This window comes from Lates calcarifer, linkage group LG2 (genome assembly GCF_001640805.2).
Source record: "Lates calcarifer isolate ASB-BC8 linkage group LG2, TLL_Latcal_v3, whole genome shotgun sequence".
Classification (NCBI taxonomy): domain Eukaryota; kingdom Metazoa; phylum Chordata; class Actinopteri; family Centropomidae; genus Lates; species Lates calcarifer.
The window spans coordinates 3018852-3037779 of NC_066834.1; the positions used below are offsets into that span (position 1 = coordinate 3018852).

The window sequence follows — 18928 nt, forward strand, 5'->3', positions numbered from 1 at the left end:
ATAAAACAAATCACTGCGCATTAACACTCTTTTATACAAAATCCATACTCATTAAAGAGGAGGCACACAATCATAGGAGGGCAAAGATGAATCCATCAGAAGTCGTTTGAATTACACAGCAATTAAAAATGGAAATGGAAAATTATTCTCCTCTTGACATGAGGCCTTATTCGCAGCAGTCCCTGCTTCGGTGCCCAGCAGAGATTCCTCACTGTGGAGACATGTAGGTATAAATGCATTTTGGTGTTGATTGTTGGCGCTTTCTAATGATCTGTGAATTAGGAGCATTTTGCACATTATTTTATGTAAAGCAGAACGTATGCGTACCACAGTGCAGACACTAGATAACTCCAGGAAATTAGAAAATCACAGTATTTGATAAAAGTTATCACCGAAGCAGACGTGCCCACCAGCAGGAGAACCTCTACAAGCTGAAGCAGCTAAACACGGCGGCATCCAACTATTGATTCACAGAGGAGTAAAGGACAAAAGCACTGTGTCTTATCTGCAACAGTCTTACCCAGTGGCCTTGTTTCCCATTTACCGCAAGAGGTGCTAACCTTTTCTTTAGCTCAGTAAATTTAGCTGAGTCAATATCAGCAGTGGCAGCCTGCAGATTAGAAAAGCCGGCTGGCTGTGGCTGGAAAGTTGTCCCACTTAGAAAAGTCTGAGTGAAGAGAGTGAGTGTGCAGCACTTTAAAAACTGCTGCACAGTTGCCCCTGAGCAAGGCACTTGATTTGTAGCTGCTGCAGTGGAGCTTGTCCGGCGACCGTGTGAAATAACAGCAGGGAGGTGCAGTAACAAGACGGCGTTTGGTCAGTCGTTTGTCCCGGGACAAAGTGATGAATAAACAACGGAGGACTCAGGTGTAATAACGGCTCTTTTTATGCTGTGTTTCAGTTTATGCCGCACAGAGCGCGAGCCCTAAATGCTGACTGTATGACCCCCCACGGAACCATCCTCCACCAAACACTGGACTTTGATGAGTTTATTCCTCCCATTCCCCCTCCACCCTACTACCCCCCGGAGTACACCTGCACCCCCTCAATGGATGGACAGAGGTGAGAGGCAAAGTGTTTCTCATCAGCATCACATCTTTTCTCAGTGCTCCCCGAGCAGGGAATACGCAATAAAAATAGCTAAAAAAAAGTATAGCTCTGCTATAACCAGACAGTGTTGTTATACACAGTAGTCTACTTGTAAACCAGAGCCCCCTTTAAATATGTATAAATGCCTTGTAGCCCAAAATACTCTTAGTGAAAAAGCCAAAACATCAAATCTACTATAAAAGATAAATCAGCAGGTCAGAATATATTTTTCATTTTTCTTGCAGCTCTCTACCTGCCCCTCCACACACACCTGTAATGACTCATAATAAGAGGTCAAAATTTGAGGAAGGAGCAACAATGATTGTAAAGTTATTAGAGGAATTGATCACAGGGTTGACAGGTCAGGCACAAGAGGACTCGCATCAAATAAAAGAAACTGGATGTTTAGTTCGGGGGGAGCTGGAGGGATGAGGTCTGTGACGTCCTCTCGCTGCTGTGGTACAGTATCTGTTAAGTTCAGGGGTTTTGTCAGGATAAAAACAGCTACAAACATTTAGATTTAATGTAGATTTTCTATGAGATATAGGAAAAGCAACATTTGCATCTGAAGACAAATCCAGATCCGTCACATGTGCTGTTATGATCCGATGCCGGCTCGGAGCATCTCCCCACCACCGTCGAGCAGCTGTGACATCCCTGATTCTCAGGATCGGCCGACCCCTCCCTCACCACTCCCTCCATTTTCTCCGTCTTGCCGGAGAGAGAGCTGCTGCTGATGTAGCCGTTTGGCAGGAAGCCACATCTGTTTGTCAATTATCCCATAAATATAAACAAGGCAGAGGAAGCATTTATGGCGTCCCTGCCCGGGGGCCGGGGATGTGTCATGACATCATCATGCCTCAGATGATTGGTGGAAACTCTCAGGTTGTATTTCATGCTCTGCCACTTTAGAGGAGAACAGGGTTGTAATTAAAAGATATTACTGCAAGCATGGCTGCGTATTCTTAATTGGCTCTGTATGAAATGGTGGTGGAGCACATAGAATAAAACATATCATCTGGACAGGAGCACAGGGGGCAAGAGGATATTTTTTATCCCTTCTTTCTTAACGTTTTAATAAACTTACTGTATTTTTGACTCTGATAGGATCTATATTCACACTCTCTGTGCCAGTTTTTTAAGACGTTAAGTTGAAACTCTGCTTTTTCGTCCCTGGCAGAGGCCTCCATCTCGACTTCCCCCACTCCCCCTTCAGTGCCATATACGGGGTGCCCATCAACAGCCCAGGGACCCTGTACCCAACTGACCTGCCGCCCCCTTATGAGTCTGTGGTGGGGCAGACTCCTGCCAGCCAGGTGAGGAGAAAAATAAACCACTTTGTCCTTAAAGGCAGCACATTAATTAGTTTCCATGGAAAATATGGCAAATATGGAGGTTCTGTTTTAAATATTTACATATGAGCAGGAGTAATAGAATCCGTAAGTACATTTGCCTGAAGATGGGTTTTCTCATGATTAAATATTCTATAAAATGTGTCATTTTTTTCTAATCGCCTTTTATTTGTCTAGAAGGAGATAATCAGAAGTGAATTGCTTTTGAAAAATTTAGTAGTTTGGTTAAAAATTGAAATGATCTAAATTTTAATGAGATTGTCTTCAAAGTTAAAAGGATTTCAAGGTTAAGATCAAGATTCTTTAAAGTCAGAAAAGTGAATTATATGCTGTTGTCTGGGTGTAAAGGTGTAAAGATGTTCCAAAGAACTGCTTTAAATGTTTATTGTTGTTGTTTTTTCTTTTCTTTTTCTTGATGTATGTGTTAGAATGGTATTGCTGCTATATATGAATTTCATTTTTGGAGAGAAAATCTTCTTAGTGTCTGCATTTTGGGATATTGCCTTTCAAAAACAGTATCATCTTTAAGACTTACTGAGGCAGTCTCCCTCCCTTCACTGTCAGGTTGAACTGATCAGTGCTTTTTTTCAGGCTTCGCTGCATCTCATTGTTCGCAGTTAAAAATAGCCGTCTAAAGTGCAACCAAATCCTTTTATCTTCTATTATATTCTCAACATTGTTTAACACCTTAGGCTTTTAATCCCTCATTTCCATCGTACACATTGAATCCATAGTTCTATTCGCATCCACTTTGAGCTGTGGCCTTCAAGAAGGAATCAGCAGAGGATGTTCTCTGCTGCGATAGATTAGCAGTGGTTGCTGTAAATAACTAACAGGAGCGGGCAGTGATCGATTGATTGTGTGAGAGTGAACAGTGAGGAGGCAGAAGAAGAAACGTAGCTGACGATTTCACGCTTTAGACACCACATGATTTGGCAAACTGAGTTATATGTTTAATATGCTGCACCTTGAAAAGCACATTAGTGAAGCTAATTAAAGCTTCTTATTCAACTCTACATGATGGAGTAGTTTTCTCCCCTGGTACACCTGCTCTTTAAACTCAGGAACTGTTCATGTGCTGTGGTCTTACAGAGCCCCCTACAGACCAAAGAGTAGTATTGCATGTTCTGTGCTGCACAGTTGTTATTATGCGAAACAGTACATGCAGTACACACAGTATGAATCCAGTATGAATGAACTGCTCTCCCTCTGCTTTATCCACTTAAAACATTTTATTCACACAGTGCTGTCTCTCTTTACAGGTCACCACCAGCATAGAGCAACAGGCCACTGAGTCCAGTCTGTGTGAGAGGAACACCACTGCAGGTTTCAGCACTCAGGGTACAGACAGTCAGGAGTATTCCAGGGGATTGTCTGGTGTTTTTCTCTCCTTGTAGTCATGCTTATGATGCTCCCTCCCTCCTCTGCTTTCAGCCTCGGTGGACAGCGCATCACTGATGGTGTCGGAGGTGGCTGATCAGGACCAGACCTGCTCCTCAGAGGACTTGTGCTCCCTGGAGGTCCAGGGCTCTGACTCCTCTCCCTATGGCACGCTCCACACCGCCCCCACTGACGGAAGCTGCACCAGCCTGGAACTTTGTACACGTGACGCCTCCCGTTGCCGCCGTGGCCTGCCAAACACCGACACCCGCCCCAGTGATACTGGATACAGCGAGTCCTCACAGACCCAGGAGTCTCTGGAACGCTCTCCGGACTGGTCCTCAGAAAACTTTAGCAACCTGGACCAGGAGGATTCCACGGACAATACACATCCATGTGACGAACTCAGGGCTGCAATGCACATATGCGACGAGCTTGCATCAGCCAAACATTTACCAGAGGAGCCACCCAAAGCGTCGACACACTCCCTCATTAAAGCGCGAATGATGAGCCGGAAGCTCACGCTCCCCGTCACTATCCCCCCACCGCCTCAGCCTTGTTCCCCCATCTCTGTGGCCTCCTCTGGTGGGACTTCAGCCATCAGCCCCCTGGTTCCCTCTCCTTCCCCTTCCCCTCCTAACAGGCCACGCGGCCCCAGGCTGTGTTTCAGTGTTTGGTCACCCTCTGCTACATCACAACCCCCCTCTACCTCAGGCCAAAGTGGCTACTCGCCCTCAGAGAGGCCTCGGGTGCTCCGAGCAGCCAGGAGGTACCGCAAGCTGGCACGCATCGTCCGCTCCACCAGTGACCCCATCTCCTGCTCCTCCGTGACAGGAAGTAAGTGTGAGAATAATGTTATACACTTCTATAACACTAGATACTACCATACTACATAGATATTAAACAATAAGTCAGCTAATTTTTCAAGCTATAAACCCCAAATATTCTGTTTCCAGATTCTCCAATAAGAGGATTTGCTCTGTTTTATATCATCGTTAGTTGACTATCACTTTGTTTGGGACATTGAGACATTTAAAGACATCACCTCAACTTTTTCTGACATTTTAGGGGCCAAACGAAATATTTAATTAATCAAGAAAAAAACTGGAAGATTTGCTGATTATTAGTAGCAGCCCTGCAGACTTTCATTCCCAGTGAGCCAGACTGGATCACCAACAGCTTTTGTCCAAACTAAGGTTTTTGTCTCCCTCTACAGGAGAAAACAGTGGCTGCGCCTCTGCAAATAACCCTCCTGCTGAAGCCTCGGCTCAAACATCACCAGAGCAAGGTACGAACATACAAATTCTGAATTCATGTGATGGGGGAAGTTGCAGACGATCACGACCTGCATCTCTCCTGCTGAACAGTCACAAAAATTAAAACCTGAAGGACAAACCATTCACCGAGCAAATGCATCTTTATAAAGCTGAAAACAGGGCAGTGTTTCTTAGCTTATTAAAAGCTGACATGATGGAGATACGTGGTTTTTACAGGACAGTAACATCACGGTATCTGATACACAAGCATTCATATGGGAGGGAAATACTCAGCCATTTTCAACTGTGCTGCAACAATAAACTGAAAATGAAAATCTGCGACACAGAAAGCTGTGAACTCACTTCATCCAAATCACTAAATCTGCTGGTATTAGCCATGATTATAAGAGTTTTATGTGATTAAGTGAATTCAATGTTTTTTTCCTCTGTTTTATCTTCAGAGCCAAGAGACGTCTCCACAGAGGTAGTTGGAGCTAAACCCAGTCACCCATGTGTCAGGAAGCAGCAGAAGGAGGACAGGAAAATCGACATTCACCTTAAACCCAGATCCCTGCACACACACTCCTCCCACGAACGCCCACACTCCCTGGCCGACCTTAAGATGTACAAAGACACCAAAATACTGGTGGCCAAGTTCCTGGAGCACTCGAGCTGCAGTCTACCTCCTGAAGTCCAGCAGGTCGTCAACAACATCAAGTGCGTCATCAAGTCGGATGAGAAACACATGGAGGAGGCCATCTTCAGCGCCAATGTCATAGATCAGGTAACTGGATTAGAGTGTATGCTGTAAGGCTTTGTTCAGACTGCCAGTTTAAATCTGTTTTTAATATCCAGATTGATTTTCGAGCTTTCAAATTAGATTTCAAAGCATCTTTTGAGTCGCTCGCAATGCAACACACGTCAAATCCAGAGCGACGGCAGCTACTATAGTCACTGAATCTGATCTGACCACTTGCAAATAACAGTGCAGACACTCTGTCCTAAAGCTCTGATTTGAGAAACAAATCTGATTTGCTTGCAGTTGGAGCAAAACCTAATAGCCTTCAGTAGTTCAGTGCAAATCAGAAAACTATTGGCCTTCCTCTGGTTTTGTTGCCTGAGTCGTCAGACATGACTCAGCTGTCAGATGTCTGACTATGCTGTGAGCTGAGTGATGTACCTACAATAGCATGTTAACACACTCGCCATACAGTCACACAGTAACGTGGCTGTTAACGATGAAAAACTGCTCCTGTATTTGTTAAACTGAGGTGGTGATGATGTGCACTTGTAGATTTAATTCACAGTATAGCTGGATTATTTTATGGAGAATAAAACAGCATGGAGTCACTGTGGGGAGCCGTAATAAAAACGGTGTGAAAGCTGCAGTAGCAGAGGAAAACATGACAGTATTTATTGATATTTCTCTGTGATGTGGGGAGTTGTATTGACTCAAACTGAATACGTCAGCTTCTATGACCGACAACACGTGTCTCCACATTTTGTGCCGCTCAGGTGATGACCCAGCGCATCATAGGCAGCCCCAGGAAGCGAGGCCACGAGGATCTTCACCTCCAGAGCTGCGGCGCTTTGAGTTCATCCCCGTCCCCTTCCATGCGCCGTCCCAAACAGCTCCCACAAACAACCAGCGCCTCCACCAACCCCCTGGACTCCCCCTCCTCTGAACAAAGCCTTGAGTGCAGAGAAACTATTCTCTGACCTCCCTCCCAGCAAGGACTCGGGTCGAAACTCTGAGGGCATTTCAGGGTGCCGGAGTTGCAGGCGAGCAGTGCTGTGCAGCAGATGTCTGTGGAGTAATTAATAACTCTTCAGACCTTGTGAGATCATTCATTTGTACAGTGCGACTGCAGTGTAGGCAAACTGAAAGGCTCTCATGCTGTATCTCCTAGTGCCCTGTGAGACCGTGCCAAGTCATCAGCAGAAATGGTAGCAAACTCAGACTGAGCCTGCCAGTGTCTGTCGTGGCTTCTTTCTCATCAGAAAAACAAAAAGAATGTTTCTCCCTCAGGGGATCTTTTTCTACTGAGTTTCATCTCCGAAAAAAAAGAAACACATATACAGCTGGTGAGTTCGAACCTGTGAGTGAAAGACAAAGGAGATTATGTTTTCAGTATTGCTCTCGTCCTCATAAGAAACAGAGAGAAATATGTTTGTATTAAACTGTGAGCTGAACTGGCTGGGCATTATTAGCCATTGTTTGCAGACTTTGTGGAACTGTTAAGGTGGTGAATATTTTGTGGTGCCGCTGGTTCACAAACATCACAGATATGGATTATTTAACTTACCTCATTGTGTTACAATTCTTATCAGTGTTACAATAAAATCTGAGTTTGTATCTTGTGGTGTGTGTTCTCATTTCGATGGATGTCGTGTGTGTTAGCGTGCAGGCATTTCGAACACTTGATCACTGGTTAAAATAACAGAAACACCGGAGTGTTGTTTGATTAAATACCCAGTGATGTTTCTTTTAGTCTGTGTTGGTAAGCCTTGTGTAAATTTGCAATCCTTGTGACTGACGCCCCAGCAGGTTTTTCAGCAAATAGACCACAGTTACAGAGGCAGAGAGATAAATATCAATTAATAACAATATGTGAACATCAATAGAGGTGTGTTAACATTTCACTCACAGTTCACACAGGTGGAAAGAATCCAGGTAGTCCTAACCAGACTGACTTGGTGCATACCTAACATTAGTTTCCAGGACCAGTTAATCAACACACAGAATGCCTTTAGGTTGTAATTTGGTGAGAGGTGTTAATAAATATTCAAAATAAAACCTGACAGTAATCTCTAAATGAATGGCATAAGATTGCACGAAGACAGGCTTAGGTTCGTAATTAGATTATAGGCAGCAAAAAGATTCCCGGTGCTGCTTATCCTTTTAAAATGACATTATTTCCCAAAAGTGTAATGAGAAGTAAGGTGTGTGCATCAGGTTTGAACGGATTACTGTTGTACTAATGCATTTGCAGGCTTTTGATTTCAAGACTGACACGTAACACTGGCTTAATCTCCTAAATATGAATAAATAATCAAATCAGGACCCTCGTTTCATTTATAACTATAAAGTCTTCTTCCAGCCAGCCGAGTGCTTCCGGTCTTTGGGCAGTAGCCGCCATATCTAAAGTTGTTGTGTTTTCATGTGGGTTTATTGCTTTCACCGTGAGGCCGCCGGTTTTCATCCATTATTTAAGACATAAATAACCTTAAGACTACATCCTGCAATATGGCAAAAAATGGCGTCAACCAAAGCTGGAGACAAGAAGCCAAAACCGAGCTTTCTTTGTGCTGCTACAGGCTCAGCTCGTGCTTTTATTTTGAAATGTAGTTGCGTCTCAGTGGCGGAAATGGCGGAGGCTAATTGCAGCTAGCTTCGCACGGCGCAGAAATCACGCTTGGTGTGCAGCGGTTCGTGGAGATTATGATACAAAACCCGTACTTCAGTGTCTGCTAGGATTTGGTTAGTTATTTTACAAGGATTACATCCGTCCTCAGCAAGAGGAGGCGATAGTTTTTTTCTTGGTTTGACAGTGGCTGTTTGCGTCCGCGCATCTACCGTTGCTAGCTAGAGAGAAGTGGTTAGCTGGACATTGTAACGTCAGTCGGAGCTAACGTTAACAGCAGGTCGGAGTCGAAAATCATTAGTGGTGTTGTTTTTACGGGTGTTGTGTGACTAAAAAAGGCTGAGAGCGTCAGTATAAACTGTGTCCGCAGAGAGAGAGGAGAAGCGGCAGCAGCCGTGGTCGGGGTAGCGTTATAAAGCTAGCTGTGTGATTTTTGTATTTGCACTCCTCGGTGCCACGGAGCCGTGTAGCTGTCCACGTCTAGTCTCGTCTGCTGTGTTTAACGTTGCCAGCTGAGCTAGGCCACGTCCCTGCGGGCGTATTTCATCTTCTGATACAGGACAGAGAAGATGCCTGGTGTGCGGAAGCAGGAAGGAGAGTAAAGATCAGTGGAAATGTGATAAAAGTCTTGAACATTCATGACTGCGAGTCTGTGTAGTGTTTGTATTTCGGAGCGGTTGCCGCATTCACACGGCATGTCACGTAGACGGATGCGTTTTACACCGGGAGCATACTCTCACTGAGCTCTAACAACCTGAAGTAACGTTATACTTTGTCGTGGAAATGGTTGGGTTTGGTGCAAACCGACGGGGAGGCCGCCTCCCGTCCTTCATCCTCATCTTCTTGATGGTGATCATCGCCATACTGTCTTTCAACTACTGGGCAGTGTCCAACAAGACCGGCCGCCTGCTGGATGAGCTGGCGGAGGTGCAGACGCAGGTGAAGCGCACGGACGCGGCGCGGAGCCGGCTGGAGAAGAGGAACTCGGAGCTGATGGTGCAGGTGGACACGCACAGGAAGCAGATCGACCAGAAGGATGGAGACTACAGCGTCCTGGAGGGCAAGCTGCAGGCCCGAGAGGCGCTCATCAAGAAGTGCACTGATGAAAAGGTACAGATGTCAACCCTGGGTTTGATGGAGTTTGGTTTAAAGTCTGAGGGCACACCGTATATCACACTCAGAAATAAACCCTTTGACAAAACCATCCCCAGGCAAAGCTAGGCTACAATAACAAGTAATACTTTTTCATTATCATAGTAGTTTTTTAAAGTATTTTTTTCCAAACCTGGCATAAAAATCCCAAGTAAAACTCCTTTTTTATTTTTGAATGATTAATCCATCCATCTTCTTTTCTGCCTCCAGGTCACGTGTGTTGATTAAATAATTAGATTTTTAGGAATAATTGTTACATACAGCTAAGGAATAATCTATGCACTTGGTAAGTAATAATACTTTAAACAGTTGGACCAGTGTGGCCGTGAAAACAGGTATTAAGATGCATTCTGTGTGGTATTAATATGTATTAGAAAGTTTTCAGTTTGACCTGGTGAACAATTGGAGAAACTGTAACGCTCTCATACAATATTTGATTTAAGGGTGGTGGATAATTCTCTACTAAAGCAAATAATATTGGGGATATAGAAGCAAAGCAGGTTCATTGTTCATTTCAATAAGCTAGTCAGGTAATTTTAGATAAATGTCACGTAACTATAGTGCAATTAGGAAAAGACAAGATTTCCCTCACATCACAGTCTTGTAATAATTTAAATAACTACACCATATCTAGTTTTATCATAATATCAGCCGTAATCTTCCCACTCTGTATCAGATGGAACGAGTACGAGTTGGAAAAACTTGGGTAGCTTATGATGGACAGAGGGTTTCAGCTCGTTTATCTGTGTTAAAGAAGTAAGACGACGTTATGTCGTTATGAAGAGGGCCACAGTTTGTCTCAAGTGGTAAAGTGGCGTTTATCCACACATTCTTATCCACCTTTCCGACCGCTTTCACCTGAGGTCTGCTCCTCTAATAGAGTGTTTTTCTAGAAAACTCAAGTGTTTTCAATGTCCTTTTAGGTTTTTGAAGAAAATGTACATTTGAGTTTTTTCACTACATCCACTGATGTGTAGATTTAAGGAACGGATTTTGGGCGTGCATGATTTACACATAGACCAGACTACTTTTAGCTGTATGTGACCCTCTTTTCTAAATCATGAGATGAGCTGAGGTACACCACATTCATTCCACAAAGAACAGAATTTTTCCCCTGTTGGTTAAAAGTGATTTTGTTTGCTTTCTGCTGTTAGTCTTGTTTAAAATCCACATTTCTCTACATTCCTCCCACCAATCTCCCATTACATAACAGGGTAAACATAAGATGTGATTGCTTTCGTGAAGAACGGCAAACTTAACTCATGTCTCTTACATTGTGTTGATGTTTTATTTGTTCATTTTATCAGCACGTTTTTAAATATTCGGGGGGGGGGCGGACATTATGCATTCACTGTGAGTGGCCTGTCTGTATGCTCCACGAGGCTGTTCCCACCTTTTGTCCTGCATGCGCAGTGGCCCAGCCAGCAATTCACTGTCTTTTGTGTCCCAGCACCCTCTGAACATTGATTGGTGCGTGTCCAGCTGCCCTGGCAGACATTTAGACAACAGACGAGGGGGATGTTTTCCTCGCTTACTTCTCATGGTCAGGCATACATTTGTTTAACTTATGCCTGGCTTTAGCGCCCTAGTTAAACCACAGACAGTCTCCAGTGTCCAGCCAGTGTAACTAAACTGGGACATTGTTTTATCTAGAAACAGAGGATGACTTTATGCCTGTCTGCACAACCACAAGCAGCCTGTTATTCATGACCTTCTTCTCAGGTCGGAAAAAGATCAAGAGGAACAACTTCTCACTTTGCTCAACTTTTGCATTGACCACAACACATTATACTTCCTGTCAGCCTCTTGAGCGGAGTCAGTTACTCAGTGAACAGCAACATAACTTGCTATTACATTTATACATGTATCTTTAATGGATAAGTCAACCTGTCTGCCGACTGAGGAAATTTTCTAATGGCTTCCCATTCTGAAATGTTTCTCCTGTTGACCATCACACACGGTGTTTGTGAGCCAAATCTCATATTCTGCAGCCAAATCAAATCATAGCAAAGCAAACCCTGTAACTGTTTGCCTTCTGTTTAGTTTCCTGCTACGCTATTGCCGTCTAAACATCTACAAACAGACAGATTTCATTGAGCAATTTGTAATTTTTGACACTAAAATCCCTATTGGCAGCTAAATTGTTTGTCTTTCTGGAAGAGATAAAAAAAAATATGAAGCAATTAGGGTGTTTTTCTATTATTTTGTTTCTTTTTTTTGAGGTGAGAAGAGAAGGTGAAGCGTGGAATAAAGAGGACTCTGAGCTCTTTAATGTCTCGGTGGTAACTCCGGTATCTGGCTCCTTGTTTCCGTAATCAAGATAAAGGAAGGTGTTGAATAACCGTTGTTCCACTCCTTTCTTTTGTCAACAGCCCAACCCTGTTTAAACAGAGACACATGCTACATACAGGGTCTGCAATGCAGAGAAAATAGCAACAGTTGAGTCCTAAATGGCTTCCAGACAGTACAGTACACATAGGGGCAAGAATGAATCATGCAGGCGTATAGCTCCTCATACAGTCTGTAAACAGTGAGGCAGTGTTGTTGTCTGTACAGCTACTGTCAGCAGGCTGCAGGGGAGGGGGGGTTAACCACCTGTGCTGATACGACAGGATGATCCTTATACCAGTGGCCCTGTCGCTGTACTTCCTGTCAAGCCTTCAAGAAGTCTGAGTCAAAGATGACAGAGAATCAATCAAACCCCTTTAATTTGAAGCTGCACTGTATAATAGTCATATAATAGTCACTGCAATGAAAGCCACTGAAATGTGGCTTCATCTGTATTTTGACAGAACAATAATTTTTGTAACGATGCTGCAAGCTTTTGTGGGCTGTTTTTGTCTGGTTTAAAACTGGTCACCGTTGTAACACATAGACATCAACCACAGCTGCTGTTTTTTTTCTTCTTCTTCTAAAACTTTATGTAGATGTTTTGAACCCACAGGTTAAGAAAAGCCTGCTTAAAAAAGATCATAAACCATCCATGTGTGAGTTACCGACCCTCTGCACTGGTTTAAGCACTAAGTTTAATGAAATACTTCATCTACAGTCACAACATAAGATCAGGCATCAGCTTAACGTCGAACACCGGCCTCTGGTTTTGATCTGCAGGAACATTTTGCTTTGTAGCAGCAACTGAATAAAACGTCACGCTGGGTGTCATCCATCTGTGCCCTGACAACACCGCACAGAAAAACAAGACAAACCTGTTCCTCCTGGTTTACCAGGTGTTAATGATGACGTCCACTAATTAGAAAACCTGTTGTACAGTTTAGTCACGTATCTATTTATTGAACTGGTTTTAGGAGTAGAAGAGTGAGAATTTCTGCAGCTCTCCTTCCTGATTCCTGAACCTTGTTTTTCTCTCTCCTGTGCAGATGAAGCTGCAGGGTGACGTCACAGCTCAAATGACAGAAATCCAGAGGCTGAAAGGTAGGACGTCAGTCTCGTCTGACCAGCAGAGGGCGCGCTCAGGCACGCTCGCATAAACCCTCAGTGGAGGATTTGTTATAATAGAAATGTAGCTCATGCATGTGTTTGTGTTGTGGTGAACAGAGCAGCTAAAGGAGCTGAAGCAGGAGTTCATGAAACAGGAGGAGCAGCTAAGAGAAGTGAAGAAAAATAGCACTACATTGGAGAGAAAACTGGAGTATGAGAGGTATGTTAAATCTTCACAGCTTCCTGTGCGTGGGGGTTTTTTCACCACAAATGTGAATTTTTGCTTCTTAAATGATCCATTACTATGACAGTTATTGTTTTTTTTTTAATATTCACTTTAATCAGGTGATATTAGGTCGTTTATCATCTCCTCGTCTGATTTAATCTCATTGGTATTTCACTTGGTGGTGGATAGATAGATTTACAGCCAGCTCACTTTTGTTTTTATAGTGTGGTGGGGGAAAAAAATCCCAGATAATGTGGTTTGAACTTAAAGAGGAATATGTGTTATAACTAGTTTACAGTGTGGACGTCAGATTGCACAACTCAAAGAGGAGTATGAAGAATCTAAAAAGACCCTGGTGGAAGAAGCATCAAAGCTAAGACAGGTTAGTCCTGATAAACTCCAGCCATCATTCTTGTTCACTACACAGAGTGTCGTCTTCTCTTCATTTTCCACATGCTTCTTTTATCAATTCACCTCTGATATTTCCTCAGAGTGTAATGGACGGACAGAAGGGTGTAGTGGCAGGTAGACACACAGACGGAGCACCCGGTGTGGAGATGGGCGGAGAGCGCCATACAGTGGCCACTCACCGGCATGACGGCACAGATTTAAAAGGTACAGTGGACGCGATGAAATCTGACAACAATGAAAGCAGTGTTTGATTGCGGAGGAGTGCTCATAAATCTTGCAGACATTTTATTTATATGGTGATTAGTCAGTTTGTCTCCAGTTTATGTAACTGAGTAACAACCTGTCAACTACCTACCACCTCACATTCCCTCTGCTGTGTTGCAGAAGAGATGGGTAAACCTGGCAGTGACGCTGGCATGCCTGGTATTGAAGACAGCGAGGTGGGAAAAATCGATGACGTGCAGTTTGGTAAGGAGTGGACCCTAAACTTTCAAGAGCAGTTGTTAGGTTGTATGGCCATGGTCATGTTAAACAATAATTTTGCCTCTGCGTTTATTTACAGGCTTGAAGAAACCAGCCATCACTCAGAAGCACGACGAGTCCCCAGATGTGGTTGTGGGAGCCGGTGCTGGACCGGGAGTTGGAGCGGCCGATGGCCCCGGGGGCCAGGGTCTGTTGCTGGACCAGCCCAGGCTGCAGCAGGACAGGGTGGAGGGCCGGGCAGGAGTGATCGCACCTCCAGGCATCGTCAAACAGGCAGACAAACCCATAGTGTTTGAAGAAGACAACAAGGCAGGTATCAAGGCGGACGAGCTGGGAGAGCAGCAAAGACAGCTTCGAGGTACAGCACATCCATATAATTGTTTTTAATTATAATCATCTGTCTTTTGAGCCTTTAGGAATGTGATAATTAGTTCTCAGGCTTCAGTGAAATGTAGCTTTACTGATTTAATACTTTCAATTATGTGTCTTAAGTGAAGAGCAGCAGACTGTTATCTGTTTTCTGCATTTTTTTAATGAGTTTTCTCAGTCATGTGTTTCATCTTTCACAAATATCAGGCGCTACATTAAAGAACACAGATGTAGGTTTATCACACTGTGCTTCATGAATAAGAAGCAATAATCAGGAAATGTTTAAAAGGCATTACTTTGATTTGATTGTGAAGTAGTCGTGTAGCTCAGGAGATTAAGTCGTAGCAGGTGAGGGGGTGGTTTGCAAATTGCGCCACTTAACTGAGGTATAACAAAGAACGTTTTGGGCCTACGTCATGGATACGACAGCACACTTGTCTTTCTTGTTTTCAGCCCCAGATAACGTCAAGGGTGAAAGTGAACGCTTGAAGGGGATTCCTCTGCCCCCTAACCCTGCCCAGGTGCCCAACCCCATCCAGCCTCACCATGCCAAAGACCAAGCGGAGCCAGTTCACCACCGCCAAAGTGAGTTCCTCCGCGACACTCTGAAAAAGCGAATACTGTAACTGACAGGAGGAGGGGAGGGTTTATATTTTTTATTAACTCACTGATTAGTGGTTGTTTTTGAAGGGATGGAGAAAATGTACATGAAGTAAAATCAGCTGTATTTTTAGCTCTGCCTTTGTGCTTAGCTGCTGCCTTGCAGCTCTTTGTAATGTGTGTCAGTGCGCAGAGTCTGGTGTCGTGCCATCTCTGTGAATTTCGCCCGTTGCTAACTGGTTACACCCTTACTCCTACATAACACATTTTCATGAAAGTTAGAACTTCTATCCAAGTATGTCTTTGAATGTAAGCCTTGTCTGAATATGGGTAGGAACACTTTCAAAGGAGTAGAGAGAGAGAGAGGGCTGAGTTGCAGAGGAGAGGAGACAAATGACACACACCTGGCTCCCAGATGATCCTTTCCTGCTGCCTGGCTTCTGCTCTGCTCTGCTGCATTTTCTCCCTGTTTTCAAATGTTCTGTTCTTTCATCTTCCCTACACATCCATCTCACTGTCTGCAGCTCTGTTGCTTAAAAACTCACTGTATTCAGTTCACGTCTTCTTTTTTTTTTTGGTTTTTCTAATCCTCTGCCTCTGATCTCTTTATACTCGTATCCTATTATGGCAAATTATCACCCGACACCCACCAGATGTCTTGTGTTTTTGGCAACGTCTGGTGCTTACTAGACACCAGCAACCTGCAGACACTGCCTGACTCAGAGCATCTCGAGTCCCACCCAGCCGTGTCGCGATCAACAGTGCCATCTCAAATCTGTGTGGAGCTATGTAGGAACACAAACTGCCTCAGACACTTGTGTGATAGACGCCGGGCAGCCACTTATAGATGCGGCAGTAAACGTATGACTTGAGTTAATTTTATGATCGGAAGTTATCAGATCAGAAAGGCTTGTATATTGTATCTTGTTCACACTTGATTTGATTGGACAGATGATTAAACCAGTGACTCAATTAGCACTCAGTGCTTTCCACACTTTTAACACCTCCCTCATTACAAGTGAACCCCGTTTGTTTCCACTTGGCTCTCTGCTTTTAAGTCCACGATTGACTTTCCTTTACTCTTCAGAAACACTTGTCTTCTAATTAAACCTGCCACCGTGTATCCATTCATCTCGTCCTCCTTACCTTTCATCGTACTCTTCATGTGATCACTTGTTCCTTCATGCATTCATCATGCAGTATTTCACCCGTTCCTTCCCTGTCTGCCTTCAACTGCCTCCGCTTTCCCTCCCCTCCTGATGAGGCCCTTCTCTGCCTCCTGCAGGCCGGTTCTTTGATGAGAACGAGTCCCCAGTAGATCCGCAACACGGCTCTAAGCTGGCGGACTACAATGGGGACGATGGGAACGTGGGTGAGTATGAGGCCGACAAGCAGGCCGAGCTGGCCTACAATGAGGAAGAGGATGGTGATGGTGGGGAGGAAGACGTCCAAGGTGAGCCAGGCCGGGGGACTGGACTGCCTGTTCAGATGTGTATCCACCATTCCTCCTTTGCTCCTTCCCTCCACCCCCTGTCCTGCTGCCGCCCCCCCCTCCACCCCCTGCATTTGTCCCAGCCGTTAGAGTAGCTCACAGCACCCTGAGTTTGGTCCTTGAATCCATCATAAACTATAGATATTCAAGAATTGCCACCTTCAGGGACAAAGCAGGACTGCTGTACATGCAGTTCAGGATGAGTACCTGAATGGTGTGAGGCACAATAACAATCTTAGCACCCAGTTCTCCCAGTTAAAGGTAAAACTTACGGTTCTGTGAGAGTAATAATCCAGTTGCCATGTAGTGTTCTCTCTCCTGCCTGTGCTTCTTTTTAGCTATACCACCTGTCTGTGCCCACCAAACATCTGACCCACATCTAGACCAGTAGATAAATATAGCTCACTGTGATTGTGAATGTGTCTGTGTTCTCCTTGAAATATTGAAAAGCATGTCCCATGTTTTTTTTTTGTCTTTGTTGTGATTGCTTCCTGCCATGAATTTCCGATTAGATTAGAATTTTAATATTTGATTACAGTGCAACAATACATCATTCGGAGAGCACTATTTTTGTTTTCATCGTCTCAGTCATGTCTGCCCGGTGATTAAACCATAGCGACTCATTTTCATTTATCCTGTGTGATTAAGTGTGTTTTTATACAGCCTCAGATTTAAAAAATAATAATCTAGGATGTTTATTGTTATTATAATAACCAACAAGGAAGCTAATAATATTCTGTGCACCCCTAAAGCTAAAAGTCAGCGCTTTAACCTGGAGTCATTGTTTCATTTCAAATCCAGTTGTGCAGATGTATATCCAAAACAATGGTTAAACATACACCCTGATAGTCTCTGACTGCACTGTGTGTGTGTGACCATTTTGATTCTGGATGTACACGGTAACAGATCAGAACTTCAATCTATTTTATATGTTAACAGCACAGTAAGTGTGTAATCTATTACTCAACCTCTAATATCTGTGTCGCTTTCTCTCTCTTTTTTCCAGATGACGACGATCGGGACTTGCAGGGAGACCGCGCTGTGGATTACGGGAAAAGACACCAAGCCATTGACATTCTTTGAAATGGGAACTCGTGCAGCTGTAACTCATTAAACATATTCAGACCTTCCTCGACAACAAGGTCCCTCCTGGCGAAATAGTTTGAAAAATCAGTATGTCTTAAGAATTTATAGAGTGCATCCTCAGTGTCATGGACTGAACAGACATTGCAACTAATGAATTAATTCTGAGTAACGTAACATAACACAAAGGAAAAAAAAATCATGGCATTGTCCTCAGCTGCTCTTGATTTGCTAATGGTTCAGAGAGAGTAGAGGTGATATTCTGTACATTGACTGTTGAGTTTTGTTATTTGATAACTGCGGAGCGGTCTGAACGAGCCCTCACATCCTCTGAACGTCAAGGTCATACTGTTTTTGCTACTTTTCTTTTCAGGTTGCCGTTCCCTTCATATAAACAAACTCTTCACCTGAGATGTTTATCAGAGAGACTAATTTGGCGTTCTGCCTTTCTAACATCATTCTGGGACTCTTACATGGAAGAACTTTTTTGTTTTTTTGGGTTTACAGGAATGGGAATACATTACAAATGCCAAGGACTCTTCTTACGGCCTATTAAATCAATTTCTTTTCTTTGTGACAGACACTCAAAAGTGCTCCTTGTTGCTTTTTTTTCTCTTTACGATGCCATTGCATGCATTTAAAACTTTTTATTAATAATCAAATGAGCAAAATACTGATGCTTAAGCAATACTTAGAGCAATGTTAGTATCCTCCACAGTGTGCAGAGATTAACCAAGCACACGTGGAACTGACATACTGTACACATGCTTCCATTAATGAGGTCTCTTGTACATAATGTAGTTGAACTGTTGCCATTTGTACCGAGGAAGCCTAATTCCTCACCTTTAGGGAAATCCGTGAACATGAAATCAGTTCTGTTTGTGCAGCCAGGTAAATTGATTTCTCATGGAAAGGCAGATTGAATGTAATTTAATTTTATTAAAGGTGATGCTTCATGTCATTTGTCAGTTGTGATGATGCTTTAGAGTCGATGTAGATGTAAAAACAACGTGGATGCGCTGATGCAGCTTCTCATTTTTATGAGGAAGTCTGCACCTGGATGCCTTTGGTTTATTATTTATCTTTACAGTGATGATAACATATCTATTGTCCGATCGATTCTTGACCTTTTTAAATATTAAGTCGTTTAATTTTTGCTTGTAAAAGAGGAACCACAACACAACCTTTCTCTTGCTGGGAGAAGAAAAGGCAGAGCGGTGGATCTTCCTCGC

General features: G+C 43.6%; 2 protein-coding genes across 3 annotated transcripts in view; both read left to right on the top strand.

Annotated features, from left to right (window-relative positions):
• Window positions 1-7433, top strand: part of fam189a1 (family with sequence similarity 189 member A1) — a 76475-nt gene extending 69042 nt beyond the window's left edge. Inside the window, exons 6-12 of the mRNA XM_018686262.2 lie at window positions 902-1062; window positions 2270-2405; window positions 3704-3782; window positions 3876-4658; window positions 5038-5109; window positions 5539-5861; window positions 6593-7433. Of these exons, the coding sequence (XP_018541778.1) occupies window positions 902-1062; window positions 2270-2405; window positions 3704-3782; window positions 3876-4658; window positions 5038-5109; window positions 5539-5861; window positions 6593-6796 (1758 nt within the window). The 3' untranslated portion in view covers window positions 6797-7433. The remainder of the gene's footprint in view (window positions 1-901; window positions 1063-2269; window positions 2406-3703; window positions 3783-3875; window positions 4659-5037; window positions 5110-5538; window positions 5862-6592) is intronic.
• Window positions 7434-8437: 1004 nt separating this feature from the next.
• On the top strand, window positions 8438-18657 carry golm2 (golgi membrane protein 2). Of its 2 annotated transcripts, XM_018686254.2 has the most exons (10): window positions 8438-9552; window positions 12972-13026; window positions 13150-13252; window positions 13550-13640; window positions 13750-13873; window positions 14054-14137; window positions 14232-14510; window positions 14975-15106; window positions 16407-16574; window positions 17620-18657. In XM_018686254.2, exons 1-10 carry the CDS (start codon window positions 9226-9228, stop codon window positions 17694-17696), a joined length of 1440 nt encoding a protein of 479 aa, XP_018541770.1. In that variant the 5' UTR covers window positions 8438-9225; the 3' UTR covers window positions 17697-18657. The 2 variants fall into 2 exon arrangements, with proteins under 2 accessions (XP_018541770.1, XP_018541772.1); XM_018686256.2 differs by lacking the exon at window positions 16407-16574 and having other exon boundaries at window positions 8440-9552.
• The last annotated feature ends 271 nt before the right edge of the window (window positions 18658-18928 follow it).